The 23,040-nt window shown below is 40.2% G+C and overlaps 1 protein-coding gene across 1 annotated transcript; it reads left to right on the forward strand.

The window, feature by feature from the left end:
- Positions 1 to 2,682: 2,682 nt before the first annotated feature.
- Positions 2,683 to 22,068, forward strand: tecpr1b (tectonin beta-propeller repeat containing 1b). The gene is made up of 26 exons (XM_084744360.1): positions 2,683 to 2,844; positions 3,041 to 3,140; positions 5,444 to 5,676; positions 6,595 to 6,777; positions 6,901 to 7,023; positions 7,120 to 7,242; positions 8,179 to 8,353; positions 9,449 to 9,549; positions 9,642 to 9,743; positions 12,017 to 12,144; positions 12,790 to 13,403; positions 14,385 to 14,497; positions 14,599 to 14,754; positions 15,445 to 15,594; positions 15,744 to 15,901; positions 16,662 to 16,789; positions 17,322 to 17,415; positions 17,513 to 17,609; positions 17,911 to 17,990; positions 18,075 to 18,131; positions 18,207 to 18,381; positions 19,041 to 19,176; positions 19,707 to 19,799; positions 19,887 to 19,993; positions 20,152 to 20,271; positions 20,983 to 22,068. Exons 3-26 carry the CDS (start codon positions 5,452 to 5,454, stop codon positions 21,121 to 21,123), a joined length of 3,579 nt encoding a protein of 1,192 aa, XP_084600486.1. The 5' UTR covers positions 2,683 to 2,844; positions 3,041 to 3,140; positions 5,444 to 5,451; the 3' UTR covers positions 21,124 to 22,068.
- Positions 22,069 to 23,040: the final 972 nt, after the last annotated feature.

Below are 23,040 nucleotides of genomic sequence, written 5' to 3' on the forward strand. Positions count from 1 at the left end.
ATGAATGATGTCATTTTGTAGTTGACCTGAATGGTCCACGTGCATTACGACATCTATTTAAATGGTCTCTCTTCGTGTCTTGTAAAATAACCCGATGAAGGGCGTTGTAAATGTGGTTAATAAAATCTTGGATCACAAGTGCAGAAGACAGTGTGCAAGAGTCTTTAGGCTTTGTATTGTCTTTTTTTTTCTTTGAGGTTTTTGAAGAATAAAAGTGGATATGGAAAAAAATTTGATTTTTCTTGCAAGTTACAGGAGCCACTTGCTGTTATGTTGGTTTTACTATTAGGCCAAGGCCATAAGAGGTGAATGAAAAATTAAATGAAAATGAAAAATAAAAACTACATAAAGTGTTGGGGAAAATGACAATATAGCCAAACAATTCATTTATTTATGAGGGGTTTGAACATTTTTAAAGCTGGGATGTGTTTCATTCCAACATGTTAGCATGGCTTTATGTGTAGTATCTGGACTCACCAGTTTTTTTTTTTTTAGTACACTACCTTTATTTTAAGGCTGTAAATACATAGGCTTCTAAAATACATCTACAATGCGTTATTAAAGGGAAAATTCAGCACTTTTCTATGTGGATGTCCAGTCAGTGTTGATGGTCACTTGAAGCAATAAATTCCTGAGTGACTAGTTTTTCTTGCAGGCTGTCATCTGACATCCACGCCCATGTCACTGTGTTATCACCACCTTAAACTTTGGCTATTACTCTGTTGGCCAGAACAAAGTAATAGCTAAAGTAATAGAAAGTTTGAAACAGATACAGATAGTATCATGTTTGGATATTAAAGGGGCAACCTCGAAACGCTCAGTCGTTCACAAGCATGGAGGGGGTGAGATTCACCACATTGTGGAAAACTGTGAGGGCAAATAGTCCCAACAGTTTAACAATGTTTCTCAACACGGAGCTGCAAGGAATTTAGGGATTTCATATTTTGGAGCAACATATGATGCCATCCAGACAATGTATTTTTCAGCTGCCTGTTTCAGTGAGACAATATCAAGACACATTCTGCATGTGTTACAACAGCTTGGCGAGAATGAGAAAAAATTTCACTTTAAAAACATCAACAATTAGTGTCCTCAGTTCTCAAATGCGTAAATGTTGTTAAAAGAAAAGCTGATCTATCACAGTGGTAAACGTGCACAACTTGTTTGGAACACGTTGCAGGCATAAAATACAGAATGAGTGGATATTTACAAATAACAATCAAGTTAATCAGTTTCAATTTTATATATGTTGTCTTTATACTGTATTAAATTGAATATAGGTCAACAGGTTTTTGCAAATTATTGCATTGTTTTTATTTATGTTGTACACAATGTCCCGACTCTTTTAGAATTGCTAACAGTACGGTAGTGTCTGCAAACAGTAACTAATAACAGTGTTAGCTCTCTCTTTAAAAAAAAAAAAAATCTCCCAAGTTAGTAAATTTCCCAAATATAACATCTTTGTGTTTCTCTACAAACTTAACCAAAACCTCTGACTCATCTGTCTTAAAGTTCAGTGCCCACTGATATTTTTGCTCAGGTTTTGTACATTTCAATGTATGTTTCAGTATGTCTAAAAATGGTTCTAAAGTTGTTTAACAGGGCACAAAGAGAAAAGTAGTATTGGTTGAAAAAGTTTATGGTAAGAATAAAAGCTATATTTCTACTAATATTTTAATATGAATATGTAATACATTGAAATAAATTATTACTTCGTCTTATTGTAAATTTGTGTTTAAAATGTGTGTAGCAAGGACCAGGTATATAAGATAATTAATCTGAATGCCAAAAATATTATTCTGTTGAATTAAGATAATTAAATAAATTTGGAGAGGAAACTGAGATATTTATGTTTGTTTGTTTTTAATATATGGAACATGCTCTCATAATAATCATTTGGATGTTGCACATTAGCAAGTGAGCACCTGCTAATGATTGTCTTTAATCAGTTTTCACTAAAACAATTGATTTGATATCATAATCTGTATATGTTAAATGGATCAATTCAGATTTTATTGGCCAAGCTATACTTTTCCATACACAAGTAGGAAAGTGAGATAGGTTTCTATGTGAAATAAATAAATAAATAAAACGAGCAAAAATCTTTCAAAAGCAATGAACAATACTGTTTTTGTTTTTAAAAATAAACATTATTCTGATAAATTGATTTTTGTAACTGACTATCAAACGTATCAAATATGATACAAACAAAACACAATATATGTGAATTGAATAGATGATAAAATGTGTTCATGTATTTTCTTACAAGTTACATCTTTTTTATTATTATTAGAAATGATTATTTATATTTTTCTGCTCAGTAAAATACAAATGACAAAATTTAATAATATTTAAATATTATTTGAGGAAGTAATTAAATAAGTATTTTAAATACACTTAAATGAAATACTGCCTATAATCTCTGACTGCAGTCAGGCTGTTTGTTCTTGGTCTTGCGGGTACAGACCACCACAATGGCTCAGACTATTTTCTGCATTAAATATACTGTAGCCTAACAGGTAAAACCCAAACCTTGCGCTTCAATAATTCATTTGGCGCTGAATAAATTATTGAAATATGCGCGTCAATCAGCTGCGGCCGTCGGAAAAAAAAAATACCAGCGGCTCCTGTGTTATTCCGCCAATGGGAGAGCGAGGTCCCGCACTCCTGCAGAGTTTCAACCAATCAGAGCGGCACTTCCTCCATTTCCTGTTGTGGACTCGGGAGTTGGACAGAGAATTCCTCTGGTCCAGAGTGTGAATTAAACGCCGCTGCCTGCCGGGATGCGCACGAATGACTGAACTTTTCCGCCGCACAGGTGCTGCAGATGACAGAGCCTCGCGTGTAAGTGACTATCAGGTGTTTGAGAGTGTGTGACGGGTATCTGCCTGCACCCTGCCTGCACCCTGCTCCTGTAAACAGCTTATAGCCGACTTTGCGGCATCCATATGCAGCTATCTGTATTATTACGCTGCATAGTGTGCCCTCACTCCTTCTGCTGTTCTTTAACGTGGGTTTTAACATGTTGAATGTGTCCCAGCATGGGCCTCGGGGACGGCAGGTATCGGCTGTTGCACCTGATGTCATGACACGTCTGTTGATATTCCCTTGACAACCGCGGATCGGATACCAATATTCAGGTAGGCTGCTGGTTTGGACCCTGGATTTAATGTGTGCGTAAAGCTCCACCGCATGCTATTAGGGATACCAAGTTTATCATAGGAAATTTGAAAAAAAAAATATAATGTGACAGGCAGAATTTACTCCAGGTTATTTCTCTGTCTTTGCAGCCACTATTTCAGTGTATTTTAATTTGACAATAAAGTTCAAGCGACTGGTTTGCATCCCGTAATTCTACATTTGTTTAAAGTGGGCGGAATAAAGGCCTGTTCAAAGGCACAGTGACAGTCAATATCGTAGCGGATTAGTATCAGTCGATAAAGCAAGTGTCAAGCTGGGCAGCCAGCATAAAAATAAGACTTCCGGTCAGGAATTTCAAATTAAAACACCACTGCCTCGTTTTAGTGGTCAGTTGGAAAAAAAAAAAAAGTTAATCTCATGATTTGGGGAAAAAATAAGAAGTGAAAAGAGAAAAAGCTTAGGAAGTTAAAAATCTAGGAAAAGGGCCAGAATTCAAGACTGTAGTCAAAGCCTTGAGTGTAAAGTTGCAATAAAAAGGTCTATTAAAAGTCCAGTGTATAAGATTTACAGGGATTCAAAATCTAATACCAGATATAATAGTGCAGCCTCAATTATCTGCCAGTGCTGATACTTTACTGCATTTTTAAATCTCTTTTAAACAATTAAGCTGTTAATAATACATTTATATAGACACTCAACTATTCTCCTCCTATGAGGGAAGAAATACACAGTCGACAACATCGCTCAGTTATGCATTACTGCAGCTTTTTATTTAAACTTTATCACACAGGACTTTTTGTAGCATTTTTGATTGGTCAGCAGTATTCAGACATTCAAAAGAAATTTAAATTAATTGCATAAATTGCACTTGCCTGTTTAGCTTTTTTCTTCCTTGAGCTTAAAACACAACTCATTGAAATCAGTTGAGAATTAAAAGATATAGTGCTTTTCATCCAGAAAAAACACAGCTTCCCTCTTATATGCCCATGTTCACAGGTCAGTCTTGCCCTGTCAAATATGGCTGCGACACTGATGTATAATACATCTGTGGTAGTAATGTATGTACACAAGCTACCCACAATCCCACCTTCTTTAAAGGGGAAGGCTCAGCCTGTAATAATATCAACCACAGACTTAAAACACTCCACTACAAGTAAAAGTTATGCCTTCTATACCTTTACAAAAGTAAATGTATGAAAGTATAATATACATGCAATATAATAATTGTCCAAAGTCCTGTTGACTTGATTTAATTTTTAACATGCCTACATTTTCCATTTCAGACAAGTAACTTTGGTCATGCAGGTAAAATATTTCTGCTAGTGGCTGAAAAAGCTCAATGTCAAGCCCTCCTTAAAGTACAACAACTATGATACCTCTGTTATAAAGGCACACAGGGAACTATTAACTATTTAACCACTGAGAGACACATAGAGGCCAACTATTTTTCTAGCATGTAGGGCACTTTATCATAATTTATCTACCACAGGGGCTTCCAGGAGGGGATTTTTGCAGCATTTTTCGAATATGGGGGCATCAGGGTGGACAACTGCCCGTGCACTCCTCACCCCCTGAGTCCACCAGTGTCTAAACGTATGTTTTCCTTAGTGTAAAATCATCTGAAAATAAGAATCATTATGTTTTTGTTACCTTAGAATGAGCCATTTATATTTACAGTAGACCAGAAGGCAAGGTGTTTGCAATCTGCAAGCTCACCACTAGATGCCACTAAATCCTACAAATTGGTCCTTTAATTGCTGAATCATGAAAATAAATTTTTAAGATTCTGATTTTAATCACTGAATTCTGATGATATTAAGGTTCAGCTTCGTTGTCATTATATAATACAGGATTGCACCAGGGCTGCAACTAATGATTATTTTTATAGTTAATTAATCAGTTGATTATTTCCTCAAAGTCAGTGTTTCGTTAAAACTAAGATGAAGTCTTCAAGTGTCTTGTTTTACTCATATCTCAAAGTTATTCAGTTTTCTGTCACAGAGCAGTTAAGAAACAAAAAAATATTAATTGAATAAAACAATAACATAGAACAAAGTGTGTATAATATGACACATCTCATCACATATTTTCACTGTATGGCTTTTTCTTATTATGGTGATGCAGAGTTGGAAAATATCTCTTCCAGAATGAATCTAAATGCAAATGTAGCCTTTTGCTCATGGCGCTGTGTGATGACCCACTTCCCCTCTTCAGGATATCAATAAACCTGCAGCACACGGAGTCATAAAACAAATATCGGACAGCTTGAAAAGATAAGTGCTCCCTTACTGTCTCTGTTCAGGGGCCACCATGCCCATCACGCTGCTGTGGGCCGTGGACGTGTATGGCAGGGTGTACAGCCTCTCCACAGCTGGCCAGCGGTGGGAGCGTGCGGACGACATGCTTCTGGAGCTCAAGCGCGTCACTGCGGGAAAAGGGCGCTGCTGGGGCATCGGCTGTGACCACCATGTTTACCTCAACATGATGCCCAGTGAGACCCCCATCCGCTACCGGGAGGAGACCTACGAAAACCAGGTTGGTCCAAACTGCATGTTGTTATACATCGCAATATGGCTTTCTGCAATTTTCAAATCGCAGGAAGTGCAATATTTGTTAGAGGCAAGATGTGTATCAAAAAACTTTTAAATGAATGAATGTCGTGAGGCAGTGACTTCCTGTCCTACACATCAGATTATACAGACTTAAAAAACATCTTCATTTGATACAGATTCCTGAAAAAAAAATAAAAAATCACACCATAGTGTGTTAGTGTGATAACATGTTTCTCAGTCAAAATAGGAATAATGTAAAAATTGTCATTATCTCTAAAATCATATCACAATAGCAATATCAGTCAGAATAAGATATTTTTATATATGTTTTTATTTTATTTTATTTTTTTTGTAAAAAAATGTAACAAAGTACAAATCTGAGGTACTTTTATCCAACTTTATACGTCTACTCCACTAAACGTTAGAGGCAAATATTACTCTTTATTTCAACTGCGTACTTACTCCAAGTTCATTTTTAGATTTTCCATACCCTTCCTGTCCAGTGAAAACTATGTGTCTCCAAATGTGGTGATTTGGAATTAGAAATTTTATGATAAACTGAAGGATTAAATGTTCTTCTGTGATTTGAGACAGTTCATTTATTTTTTTAAACTAAATAAACTATTTAAAAACCCTCTTGGATCAACTGGAAGATGGATCATCACAAAACTAAAAAAACAGGGTCCAGTTGCCTACGACAAGCTTTTCTACAAATCGTTGCATTCTGGTTTTATTTTACTTTACTTTTTACTTGTTTTGGATTTAGGGGTTTGTACTTGCATACTTTTATTTCAGCAAGGTTTTTAACGCAGTACTTTTACTTAAGTAAAGAAGCTGAATACTTTTTCCGCCACTGGCCAAGGCTGAAGTCCTTTTGCTTTGTATGTGTGTGTGTTTTCAGAGGTGGAACCCAGTGGACAACTTCACTGACACACTGCTGCCCACCGACCGCTGGCCATGGAGCGATGTGACGGGGATGAATCCTCAACCACTCCACAGCTTTGAGCTGCCCTCCCGCAGCTGGGAGTGGGAGGGGGACTGGTACGTGGATCAGAACTGTGGAGGAGAACCCAGCCAGACTGGGGTACGGAACAGCACAGAAACACACACACACACACACACACACACCGTCCTATTAATGTATTTCTATGCTTCTTTCAATTGCTGTCTAATGTTGAAATACAAGACGTCATATCATATTCTTCAGGGCTGGGAGTATGCAGTCGATTTCCCGGCCAACTTTTCCCCAGACAAGAAGTGGAACTCCTGTGTTCGTCGTAGGCGGTGGATCCGCTATAGGAGATACATAGCACAAGGCACCTGGGCAAAGGTTTGGACTCGCTTTGGTTATAATTCAAACTCGTAAGATTGTGTCAGCATAGAAGAGTTGAGTACAAGTCAGATAGAGTCCACCGTCTTTCTGCAGATCCCCCTGGACAATCCCAAGAAGCCCCCGCTGCCACTCTGTGACATAAGCTGTGGTGGCTGGGAGATGAGTGACCAGTCTGGAAGGTATCCCTACCTCTGGGGTGTGTCCCAGCAAGGACAGGTCAGTCTTCTGGACCAACACAAAGGCTTTAGAGCAACTTTTTTTTTAAAGTTAAGATGAAGAATTACATGCTCAACTGTGGCTTTGAGAATTTAGAACCCTGATGTTTATTAAAAGCCATTACCCAACTAATATAATGAAAATATTCTCATAAACAACGTAAACTATAAAGGCTATTTAAATAAAATCACAATGGTATAGTTTGTATTCATATTTTTAAATGATGAAAGGGACAGATTGAGGTCCAAACTGGGTTAGCGGGGCTTTTGTCTCAGCTCTCCTCCTCTCCTCTTGGGATGATCACACAACCTGCTTTGGTGCGTCCAGCTGGTCTCACTGGATGGTCAAAAGATGCTGTGGACGTTATTCATTGTCTCAGCGTCCACTGCTCTTCAAGTCAAACCCCACACTTCCTTTTCCAACGCCTATGAGTATATTTCTGTCATAGGTGATGTGTCTTTCAGCAATAAACCTGAAAAAAAAAACACAATTAACACAAAAATGCTGTGAAGTTTGAAGGAGCTGCCAGTCACTGCATTGCTTGTACCGCCATTATTAATACAGCCTAATATGATTAAATGCGCTTTTTTCAGCAAAGATTTGAATTTTATTAGTTCAAATGCTGCAAATTTGGATCACAGTCAGATACAGTAGCAACAGGCTGCTATCCTTCTACAGGTGCAGTTCACTGTTTTGGTCACCAGAGGGCAGCATGACTTAATAGAATTTCTTTTTGAGCCAATTAAATCCTGTTTGACTAGGTGCACCAAATGTTAGGTTTTTTTTTTCAGAACACAGCTAAAATTATACTTTAAATAACATGATTTGATGCTATAAATGTATGTAATGTATTATGTATGTATTATTTTAAGCCAAGGCTCATGTTATACTATATTCCACCCAGTCCAGTCTTATAACTTCACCTTCACCCTGCAGGTGTGGTTCAGGGAGGGTATCCACCCTCGGGTCCCAGAAGGCTCCGGCTGGGAGGAAGTAGAAGTCCCCAAGGAGGTCGCTCAGATATCGGCCGGCCCCGGAGACCTGCTGTGGGCTTTGCTCTGGGATGGAAACCTGCTGGTCCGTACTGGTCTCAGCCTGGACAGTCCGACTGGTCAGCATTCATTGAAGTTCACATTTTCCCCCGAAATTGTTTTCCATCATCTCTCATCTTTGCCCTTTTTCTTTTCTTTAACAATCAGTCTGATGATTTTATCATTGTTGGGATTTTGTCAGGATTTGAACTTCCTCGTCTTGTAAAAATTAACAGCAGCAATACATTTTTCAAAAATCAGATATGATGGTTTAAGTTTATATGCCAGATATATTAAGGTTGGGTTGCATCACCAATCATTAATTTTTAAACCCGATAACCCAATTAAACCATAGTTTAACTTTAAATTATGTTCCACTTACCTTATTTTAAATTATCTTACAATTAAGAAATATTAAATTTAAACCTCTCAGTTTCTCAGTTTATTTGTTACTTTTTTTTTTTTTTTTTTTTATTTATTTATTTTCATTTCAATAGCAAGAATCTCCATATTGATTAGACTCTTATTTAATTTAGATTTACATTGCTACTCTTGCATTCACTAAACTGAGATTAGTTTTGTACAACACAGCTCTTTTTACAGGGCTCAACAATAAGGCTCACCCTCTTCCCAGGGGCAAGTAAATCAGGCAATCCACTTGCCTGACTGGGCAAGTTAAAAAAAAGTATTAAACTATTAAACTTTTTCGATAATCAAATTAATTCTCAAAGGAATTCTGTGCAAAATGACAGAAAATGTTGTTTTCAGCCTCTCAGATACAGCGATTTCCCGCTTTTCTTCATTTATTATTCTATTAAACTGAATATGTTTGGGACTGACAACTAAAATGAGACATTTTAAAGACATCACCTTTGACTTTAAAAACTGTCTTCTGACATTTTATAGACATCACAGCCCTAGATATAACATAAGAATTAACTTTAGTCTTTGTCATTTGATAACAATAATAAAAGCATAGCATAAAACGATTTGTATAGGAGCAAGTAAAAATTGACTTCAGGCAGGTAGATTTCTGATCCCCTTTCCCCGACTGAGCAAGTGGAAAAAAGAAACATTAAGGCTGAACCCTTGCTTAATTTAAACAGCTGACAGCTTGCTAACACGAGGTCTTGACTTTGCGATACATCAGTGAACGCAGCACTCTCTTCTCTCAGGCACATCGTGGGTGGAGGTGGAATCGCCAGGAAAGGAGGTTGAAGCTCTTCACGTGGCGGTTGGATCTAGTGTGGTCTGGGTGGTCACCAAAGACTATAAGGTGAATCGATACTCCTCACATGTGTAAAACTGAATAGCCGCTGCTCATTGTGGCTTTAACACATCTGTAACTGTGTGTTTATGTGTTTAAAGGTGTGGTTCAGACGCGGCGTGAACTCCCACAACCCCTGTGGCTCCGGCTGGATCAGCATCGGAGGGGAGATGATGATGGTGGACGTAGGACTCAATGACCAGGTTAAAAGATTTCTGAGCCGAGGCCTTATCTATGTCTCATTATGTTGATTTTTCTCTTGAATAATTCAGTAGCATGATGAAACTGTCTTTATGTAACAAACAGGACACTAACCTCAGACTTCTGGGTGAAAGTCCTGTGTTTGTTTAATCTAACTATTGAACCACCTGAACAAATAGTACTTTTGTGTATTAAATGTAGGTTCAACAGTAGTAGTAGCTACTGAGTAGGGATGCACCTGAATCTGAACATGTTATTTAGGAAAGCACAAATAATGCAATGGAAACATATGTTTTTTTTTCCAAAAGTTGCTCATTATTATGTGGACAAAAGGTCAGCTTTATCTGTCAAGATTTGCTATTTTTTGTGACTAAATTATATTCTTAATAATAAAATTTCAAAGTGAGCACTTCAGCCTTTTTGATTCCTTTAAAGGACCAGTGTAGGATTTAGTGGCATCAAGTGGTGATCTTGCACATTGCAACGGACGAGAGCAAATTTTGATTTAGTTTTAGCCATAGTCTTTTCACTAAAATGCCTTTTAGTTTAAGTCGTATTTTAGTGATATTCCTGTCAAAAATCTCTTTTTTTTTTGTTTTTGTTATTAACTGAAACATTCACATTAAATATACTTCATTTCTTCAGTCTTCTTTTCGGGTCAAATCTTAATATATTAGAACTGCCCTGCACAACACCCTTGTATTATTTTATGAATATTTCCAAAGCTACAAACCAGTTACACTAAAACATTTTTACTGGCTGTTCTGTCTGACTCAACAGGCTCACTGTAGTTCAGCAGTGACATGTAGCTAGTGCTTGTAGCCCTCTGCTGCTTTGCTACTAAACATTTTTATAAAGCACCAAAATGAGAGCCCGAAATAACTGTAGCTTTATACGGTGTTTCTGGTTACGCTGTACTAAGTGCAAGTTAAGACTGCAAGTTGAAAACATTCAGCTAAAAAGTCGTGTGAGGACCGGGTGGAACGGAGAGACGGAGACGTTATTCACCTAGAGACAGCTGCTGAGCTCTCAGGAACTCTGAGCCAGAGCTTCTGGAGGAATAAACACCCCGAGTCGTATCAGATTCCATCCCATCCCTCCCTGACATTTTGTTTTTATTTCATCATCATAGTTTTGTCATCATAAATTACCCTTTTATTTTGTTTTTGTCTTGCTTTCATCAATGAGAAGATGTTGTTGTGAAAAGTATCAGTCAGTGACATTAACACTGCCTCACCGTCCCCTTCCAAGTGTGCAGAAGGCTGCGAAGACTGCGAAACTTAAGTCAGTGTTTGGTTTGTCAGTTCTGGGCTCCTGAAATAAATGATGTAACATGGTAGCCTCCATGGAAAAGGACCCAAGCTCTCTATAGATATAAACAGTTTATTCTAAGGTAAAGAAAACACAGCTATTCTTATTTCCAGGTGATTATACACTAATGAAAACATCTTTATTAATATTATATTCCTTTCATGACACATTCTGCCAATAAAACCTCATAAATCTTCCACACTGGACCTTGAAACCTTATTGTAGCCTGTTTCCACCTCCGCCAGCCTCTACTCTCTAGCTGCCTCCCCTCTGACCGATTCACTTTACCCTCAACTCTGGATCTGGTTTCAAGACGAGCCAGATCAGGGCTCGGGTCAGGGGCAGAAACGTCTTCGCTCTGTATCTCACTGCTAAGGACTTTGCTAGCACTGCAAACCCACATCTCACACCTCCTCCCCTTCTGTCTCTCACCCCTGTTGCCCCCACCTCCCCCGGCCCCTCTACTTCTACCCTCCAGTCCCGCTGTAACACGAGTACAGCCAGCCGTTCCAGCCAATGTCCCAGCAGTAGCACCTCAGGCCCAGCCTAATATATCCGCAGACTACTGGCCTGACATATGGGAGACTCCCTAATTAGAAGCTGGCCAAGCCGTCGTCATCATATCCCATATTTCATATTTCAGGGCTGTAATTATGGATATGGCTTGTGTGAGGTGGCAGGCACCACTGTTACAGTATATGGCCTTATAAAGTAACAGTTGCATGTGTCCTACTATTGCCTCTGATATGTCATTGAAGAGCGAAAAAAGTTTTATTTGACATTTATAAGGATTCTGCGACATACATCCTATTAGTTTTTCATGTTGTTGCTGAATTACCTTCTTGTGATTATGAGATTAGGGCTCAGTAAATAAATATGACCTGTTACGACAGGTATGTGGACGTTTGCATGTGATGTTGCATTTTGTTGTTCATTGTTGTTCTACGTTCTTCTCTTCCGTCAGGTGTGGGCAGTAGGTGAGGACCGCGGTCTGTATTTCAGAATGGGTGTGACCCCGTCTGAACCAAGCGGGAACGGCTGGATCCCTGTTTCTGCCCAATGGGGCAACAGTAAAGAGGTTATTCCACCCAGGTCTGTATGAGCCTGTTCCTACTTGGCATTAAAATGTGTCTTTGGCAGTTCTAAGTATGTCAGTTCCCACCTGGCGTCCGTGTGTCTCCACTTGTGTTTGGGTGTCATTTCCTCACTCTACTGTATATTCATATAAACATGATACCAGCTACCGAAGACCAAATGTGTTGTTTTTAATTTAGCCAACATGCCTGGGCATATAGACACAAAGAAAGAAATAATTTAATGTACAAAATCTGCCTAATTTACAAGGCCTTAATAAGAATTTGCCATAGAGTAATTTCACAAAGTTGTCAAGCATCTCCTAATTAAACAGCTCACAAAGTTGTGCAATTTTCTTGAGGAAGTCTGGGAACTTTCCTCATGGGCGACTAAGTAGTAGCCTGTAATTGTTACTGTTTACTGTATTTGTAGAATTTGACATGTTTACTGTCAATAATATGTTGTCTTTCATGAATTTAGTTTAAATGAGGGCGCCCTGGTAGCTCAATTGGTAGAGTGTGAGGCCCTTGTACTGAGGCTGAGCCCTCTGCAGCAGCCATGGGTTCAACTTCAGCTTGCAGCCCTTTGCTGCATGTTGTCCACCCACTCTCCGTCCACTCTCCGCTTAAGCTTAAGCTGTCCATTCTCTGCTTTGTCCACTAGGAATGAGCGTGAGTTCAGCGGTCAGCTGACTGAGGCCTCACAGGGATCAGTTCTGAGCTGCACTGACTCGGACTCAGAGTTAGGTCCTCCTGACCAACAGAACAGCACTGATGATGCCCCCGTCCTGGAGGCAGCAGCCCCCTCTGTGGTCCCTTTAGGAGGAGCTGACACACCTTCACCTCCCCTGAAAACAGAGGACGCTCCCTCAGCCCCCCAACAGGACGCCCCCAAACCCTTCATCCCTGCCAGCGACAGCTTCATCAACAGCCTGGTGTCAGACCGTGACAAACCGTCCACGCCGCAACCATCTATCACAGAGGTTCCACAGGAGGAAGGCGAGGAGCAGTCCCCGGCCCCGATACTCCTGACCCCTGAGGGCGAGGGACATGACGTCCCTTGGATGAATGTGGATCTGGAGGGGGCGGAGGCGGCTCGAAGTGCCCAGGCCGCAGGACTCTCTGCGGGTGATGGCGGAGCTGCTGCCACCTATGCCCTGGGGACTCTGGAGACGTCTCAGGGTGTTGGAGAAGAGGACGGGCCAGTGTGGTCCTGGATCTCTGGTGGAGGCTGCGATGTGGACGCAAACTCACAGATCAGCTGGCTTAGTCCCACAGGTATTCAGATTTACTCAATTAAAGTAAGACTGAAAATTTCTTTTCTTAAAACTCTCTTTATTTTTGTGCTGAGAGAAAAGATAAGAGAGGTCGACTCCAGATGCACCAAACGTTTTTCACCAAAATTAGCTCAAGCCTGCACCGTATAGGGGCAGGTCTGGTGTCTTATGCATGTACTTCAGCATTTGGCAGTTGGAGAGATGCCACTAAAACAAGGCTGAAAGAAGAAAAAGAACCTCAGCTGAAGTGAAATCAATGTACTGTATTGCTGTAAATGCTGAGTCAGCAGAGAGACACACAGTAACTGAAGTGAGTCAGTGATGGAGTTAAAAATAAGTCCAAGTTTTTTTGTTTTTTTTCAAATGGTGTGGTGGTAAAAGAAATATTAAAAATCCATTGCAGTTTTTTGTACCAACTAGTCAGATCTTAAAGGAAAAGCTTTATGTTTATTTTTACAATTTTATTTCATATCATTCATATATTTATTAATGCATTTATTTAAATCTTTGACTTGTCAGATAACCATCACATGATGTCAGCTTACGGACTCCATAGACTTTTTCAAATTACATGTTTTGTCTGACCAATGATCTAAATCCCCTAAAATATAGAATATAAGATTATGTAAAATAGATTAATGCAGCAAATTCATGAAAATTGTTACCTAAGAAAAGGGCAAAAATAAGAAAACTACAGTGTATCCCAGAAATCAATGGGTAATAACAAAATACGAACAAATAGTTGATACGAACAAAAATTAGTGACAACTTGTTCGTTAATGGCTTCATGCATGACACCTGTTATCACAAATGTGGTCACATGAATTTGATTGTCTGTTGTTTATATATCTGTGTCATTTGAATGTTGTTCTCTGTGTGTCTGTGTTTGGGTTTTTATATGTATAGAGATATACTGTATGTGTCATCTCTATGGTTGTCTGTCTGTCTGTCTAAACGTCTGACTCGTACGTCTCTCTGTCAGGTCCCCTCACCAGCTCCCTGTCGCTGACTCCAGTCCAGTCAGCGGCCTGGAGCGAACAGCAGCAGCAGGAACACAAAGAGGAGATCAGCAAGAAGCCGCTGGAAAGAAGCCACGTAAGACTGGTTTCCCTTTTAACAAAAATAACTGATGATGCTGTATCTCCCCTCCTGTCACATTTTACCTGTCTCTGTCTTCACGCGGTTACGTCCTCCAGTCGGTGTGGGTGCGTAAAGGTGCGCTGCGCTGGTGGAGAGACTGGAAGCCTCAGCGCTGGGTGGATGTGGGAGTCGCGCTCGAGCAGTCGACCAAGTCTGACGGCAGGAAGGACAGCATTTTCTTTGTTTACTACACACAGTATGATGAGAAGAAGGTTTGTCTTGCTGTTAAGTCATGGCCATTTAGAGAGGGATGATTTGGACTTTTTGAAGGTTGGGTTGTAAATATGGTACTTTAACATAGTGAGCTTATCACGTACAGTAGATGGCTGTCAGCATGCCCCTAGTTTGGAGAAGCTGCAGCAGTACCTGTGTTCAGTGTATCAGTTTAAGTGTACATTATATTTAGAATATTTTCACTACTCTTCCTTGATGTTAGACAGTCTTTTTTGATGGGAAACCACAGTTATATAAGCTACATATCACTCTGTCCAAACCAACCAAACTCATTTTACCTCACAGAACACAGGAGCTGGTGGTCTACCATCTTCCTCGATCTGTGCGTTAGTTTGTCTTACTGTGTGACTTCGGTGAATCCAAACAAACCCTTTACAAGACTGAAGACCAGCAAGTCCTGTGTTCTGTGAGGTAAAATCACTGATTTTGCCAAAGCAGTCTGGTACCTGTTTGGATTGGGTCTATGCTTGGCCTGTGGTGTTGCCAAACACTTTTCCTAACTGAGCGCATGCCAGCTGCCATCTACTGTAGCTAAATACACTGACTATGGATAAGTACCTCATACAGTCTAACTTCAAATGATTAAAACTATCCCTTTAAATTCTCAAAGAACGCGACAGCACCAAGAGTAAGACTAGCTCATGTATTGTACTGTATTTATTTTTCAGTACCTTCATGTGTTCATAAATGAAGTGACGGCGCTGGTTCCAGTGCTCAGGGACTGCCACTATGCCTTTGCTGTCTACACAGCACAAAGGACCAAGCAGAGGTGGCCTCTGGTGCTGGCAGCACAAACTGAAAAGGACATGAATGACTGGGTGAGAGTTACACAGAAATCATATCATCATAGATCATTACATGTTAGGTAGAATTTGACATTTTTGCACATTTTACTTTACTAGCGTTTATATTTAGTCCATTGCTGATCGCATTCCCTGTTGTCTCTGGGTCTGTCCTGTGTCTTCAGCTGTGCCTGTTGTCCGACTGTTGCTGTGAGTGTCGAGGGATCGCAGGTCCACCGTCCAGACAGGCCCTGTGGTCCACTACCTCAAAGGGCAACGTCATGGTCCACGAGCCGTCCTTCTCCCTGGAGGCAACTGCACACACACCGGCCTGTGACCTCCTGTGAGACTGATACCAAACAATTGTCTGCCTGCTTCATTTTCGCTTTCTCTTTCTCTTGTACTGGTTTCCCATCAGTTTTTTGTGTCTACACTAATTCTGCTTCATTCGGTTGACAGTTGACTAACATGCTAACATACTGCTCTGCATGATTAAAGGTGTAGTTCTGATTATTTGATGTAGGTTTAATGAGGTACTTAGGCAGTTGACACAGTAAGGAGAAGCAGCAGAAGTACCGGTGTAGGAGGCTGACTAATGTACTGCAGTGAACAGGGTTAGCAGCAAAACATTCAGATTCACAGAAGTCGCACAATAACACAAACAAACTAACAGACTGAGGCAGCAGTAGACCAGCAACTCTTGTGTTATGTTTCCTAAAATTGATTTCACCTATGGAGTGTGGTTGTTTTGGAGAGTTATTTTTATATAACAGCGGTTTCCCATCAGAAATTGCCATCTGACAGCAAGGTAAAGTTGAGAACATATTCTAAATGTAGTGTACACTTAAACTGAGATTCATTTCTTTTAGGTGGACCCTTTTTAAGTGAATGATTTTTTTTTTGTTGCTCGCCCTCTCAACAGCAGTACATTCATTAGCTTCTGTGCTGGTGCTTCTCTCTGCTTCTCTAAATCGGGGGCGACAACCCCACTTCAAATAATCCAAACTATCCCTTTAAAGTGGGGATTACTGTCTCTGTTTGCTAAAATGTCTGCTAACGATACTGTGGCTAATGCTGGGTGCTTCCGCTGTGTGGTGCTGCAGGTTCTGGCGGCAGGTCCCAGGTCACCTGCGCTGTGTAGAGTCTAACAGTCTGGGGCTGGTGTGGGGCATCGGGTGGGACGGCACCGCCTGGGTCTACAGTGGGCGCTATGGGCAACAGCCCACCCCGGGTAAACATGCCCCTGTAGACATTTAACCATAGGTTTCCCAAATCATCTCCTAGATATTGATTTAAACCTTTGAGTCCTTTTAATGACCCTTCTTCTCAGTTGAAATAATTAATCAATTAGTTGATCAACTAATTTATGTGTGACAATTGTAATGATTGTTGATTTATTTATCAAGTTAACAGACAAAATAACTTGCTGGTGCAACTTGTCAACATCAGATTTTCTTGAAGGAAGGGCAGTTTTAATACATTTGTTGTCCTTTTATTTCTAATGTCTTGTATCAGCTTATTAATGATTTATAAAGTCTTAACAACCTAATTAATAATCTAAGTATAAACCATTTTAAATCATTAATCTTGTAAAGTGGTTCAGAGATAATCAATGCACTATCCTCTTGCTAACAGCTTGTAGTTTTGTGTGCAGTTGCTTAGCGTGGTTTCAGCTACAGAGACATACACTAAATGCACATTTTTGTGTACCTCTTTTTTTTTTGCTGGCGTTGCATTTGTGTCCATGTTTGTGTTCACTGCAGGAGATTCGGTTCAGATGCACCAGCAGACTGATGTCAGGAGTGTTCATGTGTATGAGAATCAAAGATGGAACCCTATGACCGGATACACCGACAAGTAGGAACACCTCATCTCTGACACCGACACAGCCTTTACAGTTTATCTCGATCTTTGCAGTTGTGCTCATTAAAAGGTTGGTTTTTTTTGGCTCCAGAGGGCTTCCTACAGATCGGCCGATGTGGAGTGACGAGAGCGGGCTGAAGGAGTGCACCAAAGGCAACACACACCCACCCTCCCCTCAGTGGTCCTGGGTATGTAGGATCAAGTCAAAAGGCCTCCTGTACGCAAATTTAATTTCTTGTTTAATGATCAGCTGAGAGATTAGAGCCGCCCATCCTGGTACTTTGATCCTGCGTCATGCTGTGCTCTTTTTTGGGTGAATACAGTCCGTCTAACCACAAAATAGTGGTGTCACTATTTTTTTCAGTTGGTGCCGGGACTTTTACAGCGCTTGTTTTTCTGCTGCTGTTGTTGTTCTCAAGATATGTCACATCTCATGGATGTGACATGTGGCTGCTCTCATCCATTCTCCTCAATCAAACTGTGTTCCAGGTGTCAGAGTGGGCTGTGGACTACCATGTCCCCGGGGGAACAGACAAAGAAGGCTGGCAGTACGCTGCAGATTTCCCTGTGTATGTTTAAATTATTTCTACGAAAAACAACATTATAGGGAGAGGAGATGTGTGTTTTGTGTCTGACTTATGTCTCTCCCACAGAACTTTTCACGGCCACAAAACCATGAAAGACTTTGTGAGGCGCAGAAGATGGACAAGGTAGTCAAATACACATATTCACACATCTTTTTTTGGTTCGTTCAGCGTTAAAATTATCACATATTCTGTGTACAGGAAGTGTAAGATCACATTGAGAGGTCCATGGCAGCAGGTCCCACCTATCCCCCTGAGTGACATCTCTCTGATGCCTTGTCTGGCCCAGAGCATGATGGAGCAGGTCCCTGTCTGGGCTCTAAGTGACAAGGGAGATGTCTTATGTCGTCTGGGAGTCAGCCCCCAAAACCCTGCGGTGAGAAACGTGCTGAAAAACAAGTTCAGACAGTCTCTTGTATATCTCAGGTTATTTAATGAAGGGTTGTATTATGTGTTTATTTATATTCAGTGTATTAGATATAGTAGACGCCAGTTGCCATGCCACCAGTTCAGAAAAGCACAAACCACAGAAATGTACTGCAACAAAAGGTATTTCAGCAACCGAAAATGGTCCATCTAAAAAAAAAAAAAAATGAATATCAGTATGTGTAAGTAGGTGTATGCTATATTTAGAATATTTTCACTGCTTTACTTTGCCATCGGACAGCCTTTTCTGATGTGACGGTTTTCCATCAGAGAATGCTGTCTGATGAAATCATTCTAAATAAAGCGTACATTTAAACTGATATTGATATCTTTTAGGTGGACCACAGCAGTACATTACTGCAGTACTACTCCTTGCTTCTCTAAACTGGAGTGTGCTGACCACCATCTACTGTAAATAATACACTGATTATTGATAAGTACCTCATACAACTCATTTCAAATAATTTGAACTATCCTTGTGACCAAGAGAGACATACAGTAAGTGCAGCAGGACGTTTTCTAGATCTACTGAGATTCTTAGATTCTTACATCAAATTTTCTGCAAACATTGTTAAAAACAACACGTCCCTCGTGTGTTTGGTCTCACAGGGCGGCTCCTGGCTACATGTGGGCACAGATCAGCCCTTCAAGTCCATCTCCATCGGCGGAGCCAACCAGGTGTGGGCCATCGCCAAAGACGGAGCTGTGTTTTACAGAGGGTCTGTTTCCCCACAAAACCCCGCAGGTCAGCTGAAGATGTGAAACTCAGATAATGTTATTATCTGACCTGTGTGCATGACAAAAAGTCAAAGGCTGGATTGCAAAAGGGTTGACCTAACATCACATTGTAAAAAATAAAAAAAAATAAAAGCCATATTGTTTGCTAGCTAGCTAAACCATTAGCCTAGTTAGCCTACTCATGGTGGTTTGGCAGTGAAGCTCTAATTTCTCCTTTGAGTAAAACTTGTTGGCAGAAATATTAACTGGAGTGAAAGAAAAAAAGACACATTATACAAGTTAATTGGTTTGAGTTTGTCTCTTAACTTTTCTCAGTCCATCCAAGAAAGGCTGCTATTTTTAAAGTTAAACCTCTAAGTGTAAATTTAAAGTAATTGTCCATAAAAGTCTAATGTTCACATATAAATCTGTATTGCCTCAAGATAAAGTTCCTATCCTGTATGCAGCATTTAAAAATCTTTTTCTTGTTTGAGTACATAACACATGCAGTAATTGACCAAACAGAACCAAACTTCCTGTGCTCTTGTCCTTCTGCAGGAGAATGCTGGTATCACATCCCGTCTCCGCCCCGACAGACGCTCAGACAGCTGTCTGTTGGGCGGACCTCCGTCTTTGCTGTAGATGAAAACAGTGAGTAGCAGTCAACACCCTTTTTTTGCTTTATTAAAATAAGAAAGACTTGATTAAAATTTAATAAACCCTTTTGTCTTCATATAGGTAACTTGTGGTACAGACAGGGCCTCACCCCCAGCTACCCTCAGGGCTCCGCCTGGGAGCTCATCTCTAACAACGTCACCAAGGTTTCTGTGGGACCGTTGGACCAGGTCAGTGTTACTGCAGCCCCCATTCTGTCGAGTAGACGACATACGTGACACTTGAATTTATCTACCAAAGACAGTTTTTATCTGCATGTGGCAAGAATTGTTGTGGGATCCAGCTGTGATAACAAACCTGAGTGACTCGGTGCTGTCCTTCTCTCCAGGTGTGGATCATAGCAGATGGAGTTCCAGGCTTCCCTGCAGAGACTCCTGGAGCTGTCTGCCACAGACTCGGGGTGGGACCCATGCAACCCAAGGGCCAGTCCTGGGACTATGGCATAGGGGTGAGTCTGCAATTACTAAGTATATCATACCATACATGTACATTTTTACTTTTGTTGGCCTTGAATTTTAAATAATCATCATTAATGTTGACATTTGGACCCATGAGTAGTCAGTAGTCACTACTACATTATTACATCAGTGCTGGCGATTAATTGAAAAATGAATTGAAAATGAGAGGTTTTCTATCAGAGTTCATTGTCCTGTGAATCCTGGGAGATAGTGACATTTTACAATTTTTCATATTTTAAACAAATATAATTTTTTAAAGCAAGTCATTTGGTGTTTTTAAAATCATGATATTAAGCAGAGACGGATTCCAAATTCTGTTTGCATTCAGAGGCTGCTGGTGTGCACAGTCAAGGGGTTGCAACGTGTGTGATGCACTGTTAAATATAATAGACTTTTAATAAAGTCAGTGATCACTCACAGTTTAAAAGCAAAAATCTCAAAAGCTCTCACTCACTTGTTGTGACATTTCGGTCGTCTTTCCTCAGTGAGAGGCTCATTATGCTGCAGCCACCTATTGCACAAAGCTGGTGCCAGAAATTTGAGTACACAGTTGTGCAACATGCAGTCAACCAACAAATAGACAAATAAACACTTGGCAACGTGAACAAAACCGCTTCTGTTGTAGTTTGTTTGGGACTATTTTCAGTGGTGGACTAATGCATATTTGGTGGTCTATTCTCCTCTGTGTGTTCAACCTCCAGGGTGGATGGGAGCACATCAGTGTGAGGGGGAACTCAGCAGAGGCTCCTCGCGCCCCTCATCCTCCTCCAGTTGGACCCCCACGCAGCCCGCTCCCCCCACGGCCTCCAACACAAGTGAACGGGAATGCTGTGGGTGTGTAGCACCTTCCCATCTCCTCCTCCTCCTCCGCCGCCTCCCCTGCCCCGTTTGTGCCTGGATCCACATTTGTTCCTACAGGCCCTTATCCCTTCGTGTAAAGGGAATGCACAATCATACCACTGAGTTTATACCGTATTATTTTGGTTGGATTTGACTCTTGATCGATGGATGAATGTTTCTCTCTGGGGCCCGTCTCCCGGGCAGAGACCACGTCAGTATGCAGCAATGACTAAAAAGAAAAAGGGAGCACAAGAGCGTTTAAGTAGACTGGATCTTGATGTCTTGTGGGATGAAAATTTCAAAGTGAGTGCATGTGTTTGCTCTTACTCGGCTTTGGCTACTGGGTGTTTTGGGATCTAGCAATAGCTTTTATTCTTCTATACAATAACCTGTGAAAACCTAAGAGGGTGGGGCTTTGATAAAGGGCTAAGGCTTTGGGTACCAAACTAACTTCAAACACACAGTCCTGCTGTAGCCGAAATTGTCTTCATTTCTAGAATCTTGTTTTGTTTGTTTGCATGTGATATCAATTATTTATTTATTTATTTACTATGCATTTGTTGAATTTTGTCTCTCCATACGTTTTTGGCCTGTTACATGTTTGCAATTGAGTGTTTTTTGCCCTTATTGGTATGACAAGCCTTTGTAATATTTTTTTCAAAAGGCAAAATTTGAGATCTCCATACTTCAGGAAAATATAATGCTCTTTAAATTACAAGTGACTGCAGAGAAAAATATGGAAACTTCAGTCCACATTACCAAATGATACCTCTCTATCCGCCTGCAATAAGGAACATTCTTCCTGTTAGTATTATATCCATCCACATAATCGCTACGACCACGATACGACCGTGACTGTTGAAACTGCACGGCAGGTCTGAATGTCACCATGAACTCGACATTCATCTTACAAGGGCATTGAAATGTGAAATAAAAGTCTAAAAATACTCTTTTGTGTTCTGATGTCATTTCAGTCTGTCTGGAAAACGAGTTTGTTTGCAGTTAGTGTGCTGAGAACAGACAGTAATGTACCTGACGAGATTTTATTTTAATGAATGGACTTCGAGGATGAATGCTTCATTTTCACAACAGTATTTACAGTAAGCACTTATATATAGCAGGAGGCTGGAAGTGTGTAAGAAGGGTCTTCAGCAGAATCGAACCAGAGATGTTGTGGTTAAACAGCATGAGTTTTAACCATTTGGCTCTTGTACACTACAAAAAATGTATATTCTTGAACTTTGGGGCAAATGTTAGTACCACTTCACAATCGGACTAACCTTATAAATGATTCAATGACTTATAATAAGGTTATTAATTAGGCTGTAAATTATAATTATAAATCGTTATGAATAATAAATAAAGAATTGACCATTGCTAAGTGCTGCCCATTTTCGCTCTGTTCTCCAGTCTAAGTTCACAGCTATTATGATAAAAGGTAAGTAATCTACATGTGGCGAAATCTTTTCACCATCTTAAAAACTTGGATGAGCTTAGCACATAGCATAAGTAAGTACTTGGGAAGGGTCCAATTATGAACAAGTTATAACAGTTCATACGTCGATGTGGGCCCACTATTTGGCAAGATCCAAGTACTGGTTACTACTAATTAATCTTACCAATAAGTTGCTAAGTAATTAAGCTGATGTGCAGGTAAGTTTTAAATAGCTGTTTGATGATGACGTATCCTTCAATAGGGGTCAACAAAAACTGGTGAGTTTCAAAAAGACAATATAGCTGAAATAAATATGAGACAGATTTATGTTAATGTTTGTCTAAAACCAGGGACATTCCCAGGTTGACATCAATATATCATTAAAATAGCGTCATCTATTAAATACAAAAGGGAGGAGATTTCTGGAAAAACAGACAGGTTTGAGTGTCCATGTGATCCTGGGAGCTGTGTCGTCGGGGGCATT

The sequence above is a fragment of the Lutjanus erythropterus genome, chromosome 19 (assembly GCF_056507025.1).
Source record: "Lutjanus erythropterus isolate fLutEry1 chromosome 19, fLutEry1.hap2, whole genome shotgun sequence".
NCBI classification, from domain to species: domain Eukaryota; kingdom Metazoa; phylum Chordata; class Actinopteri; order Lutjaniformes; family Lutjanidae; genus Lutjanus; species Lutjanus erythropterus.

Coding starts and splice junctions, on each gene's coding strand:
- tecpr1b (XM_084744360.1), top strand. CDS start 5,452: ATGCCCATCACGCTGCTGTGGGCCGTGGACGTGTATGGCAGGGTGTAC. Junction 14,755..15,444: donor CACAGTATGATGAGAAGAAG/GTTTGTCTTGCT, acceptor TTTATTTTTCAG/TACCTTCATGTGTTCATAAA. Junction 18,382..19,040: donor TCAGCCCCCAAAACCCTGCG/GTGAGAAACGTG, acceptor TTGGTCTCACAG/GGCGGCTCCTGGCTACATGT.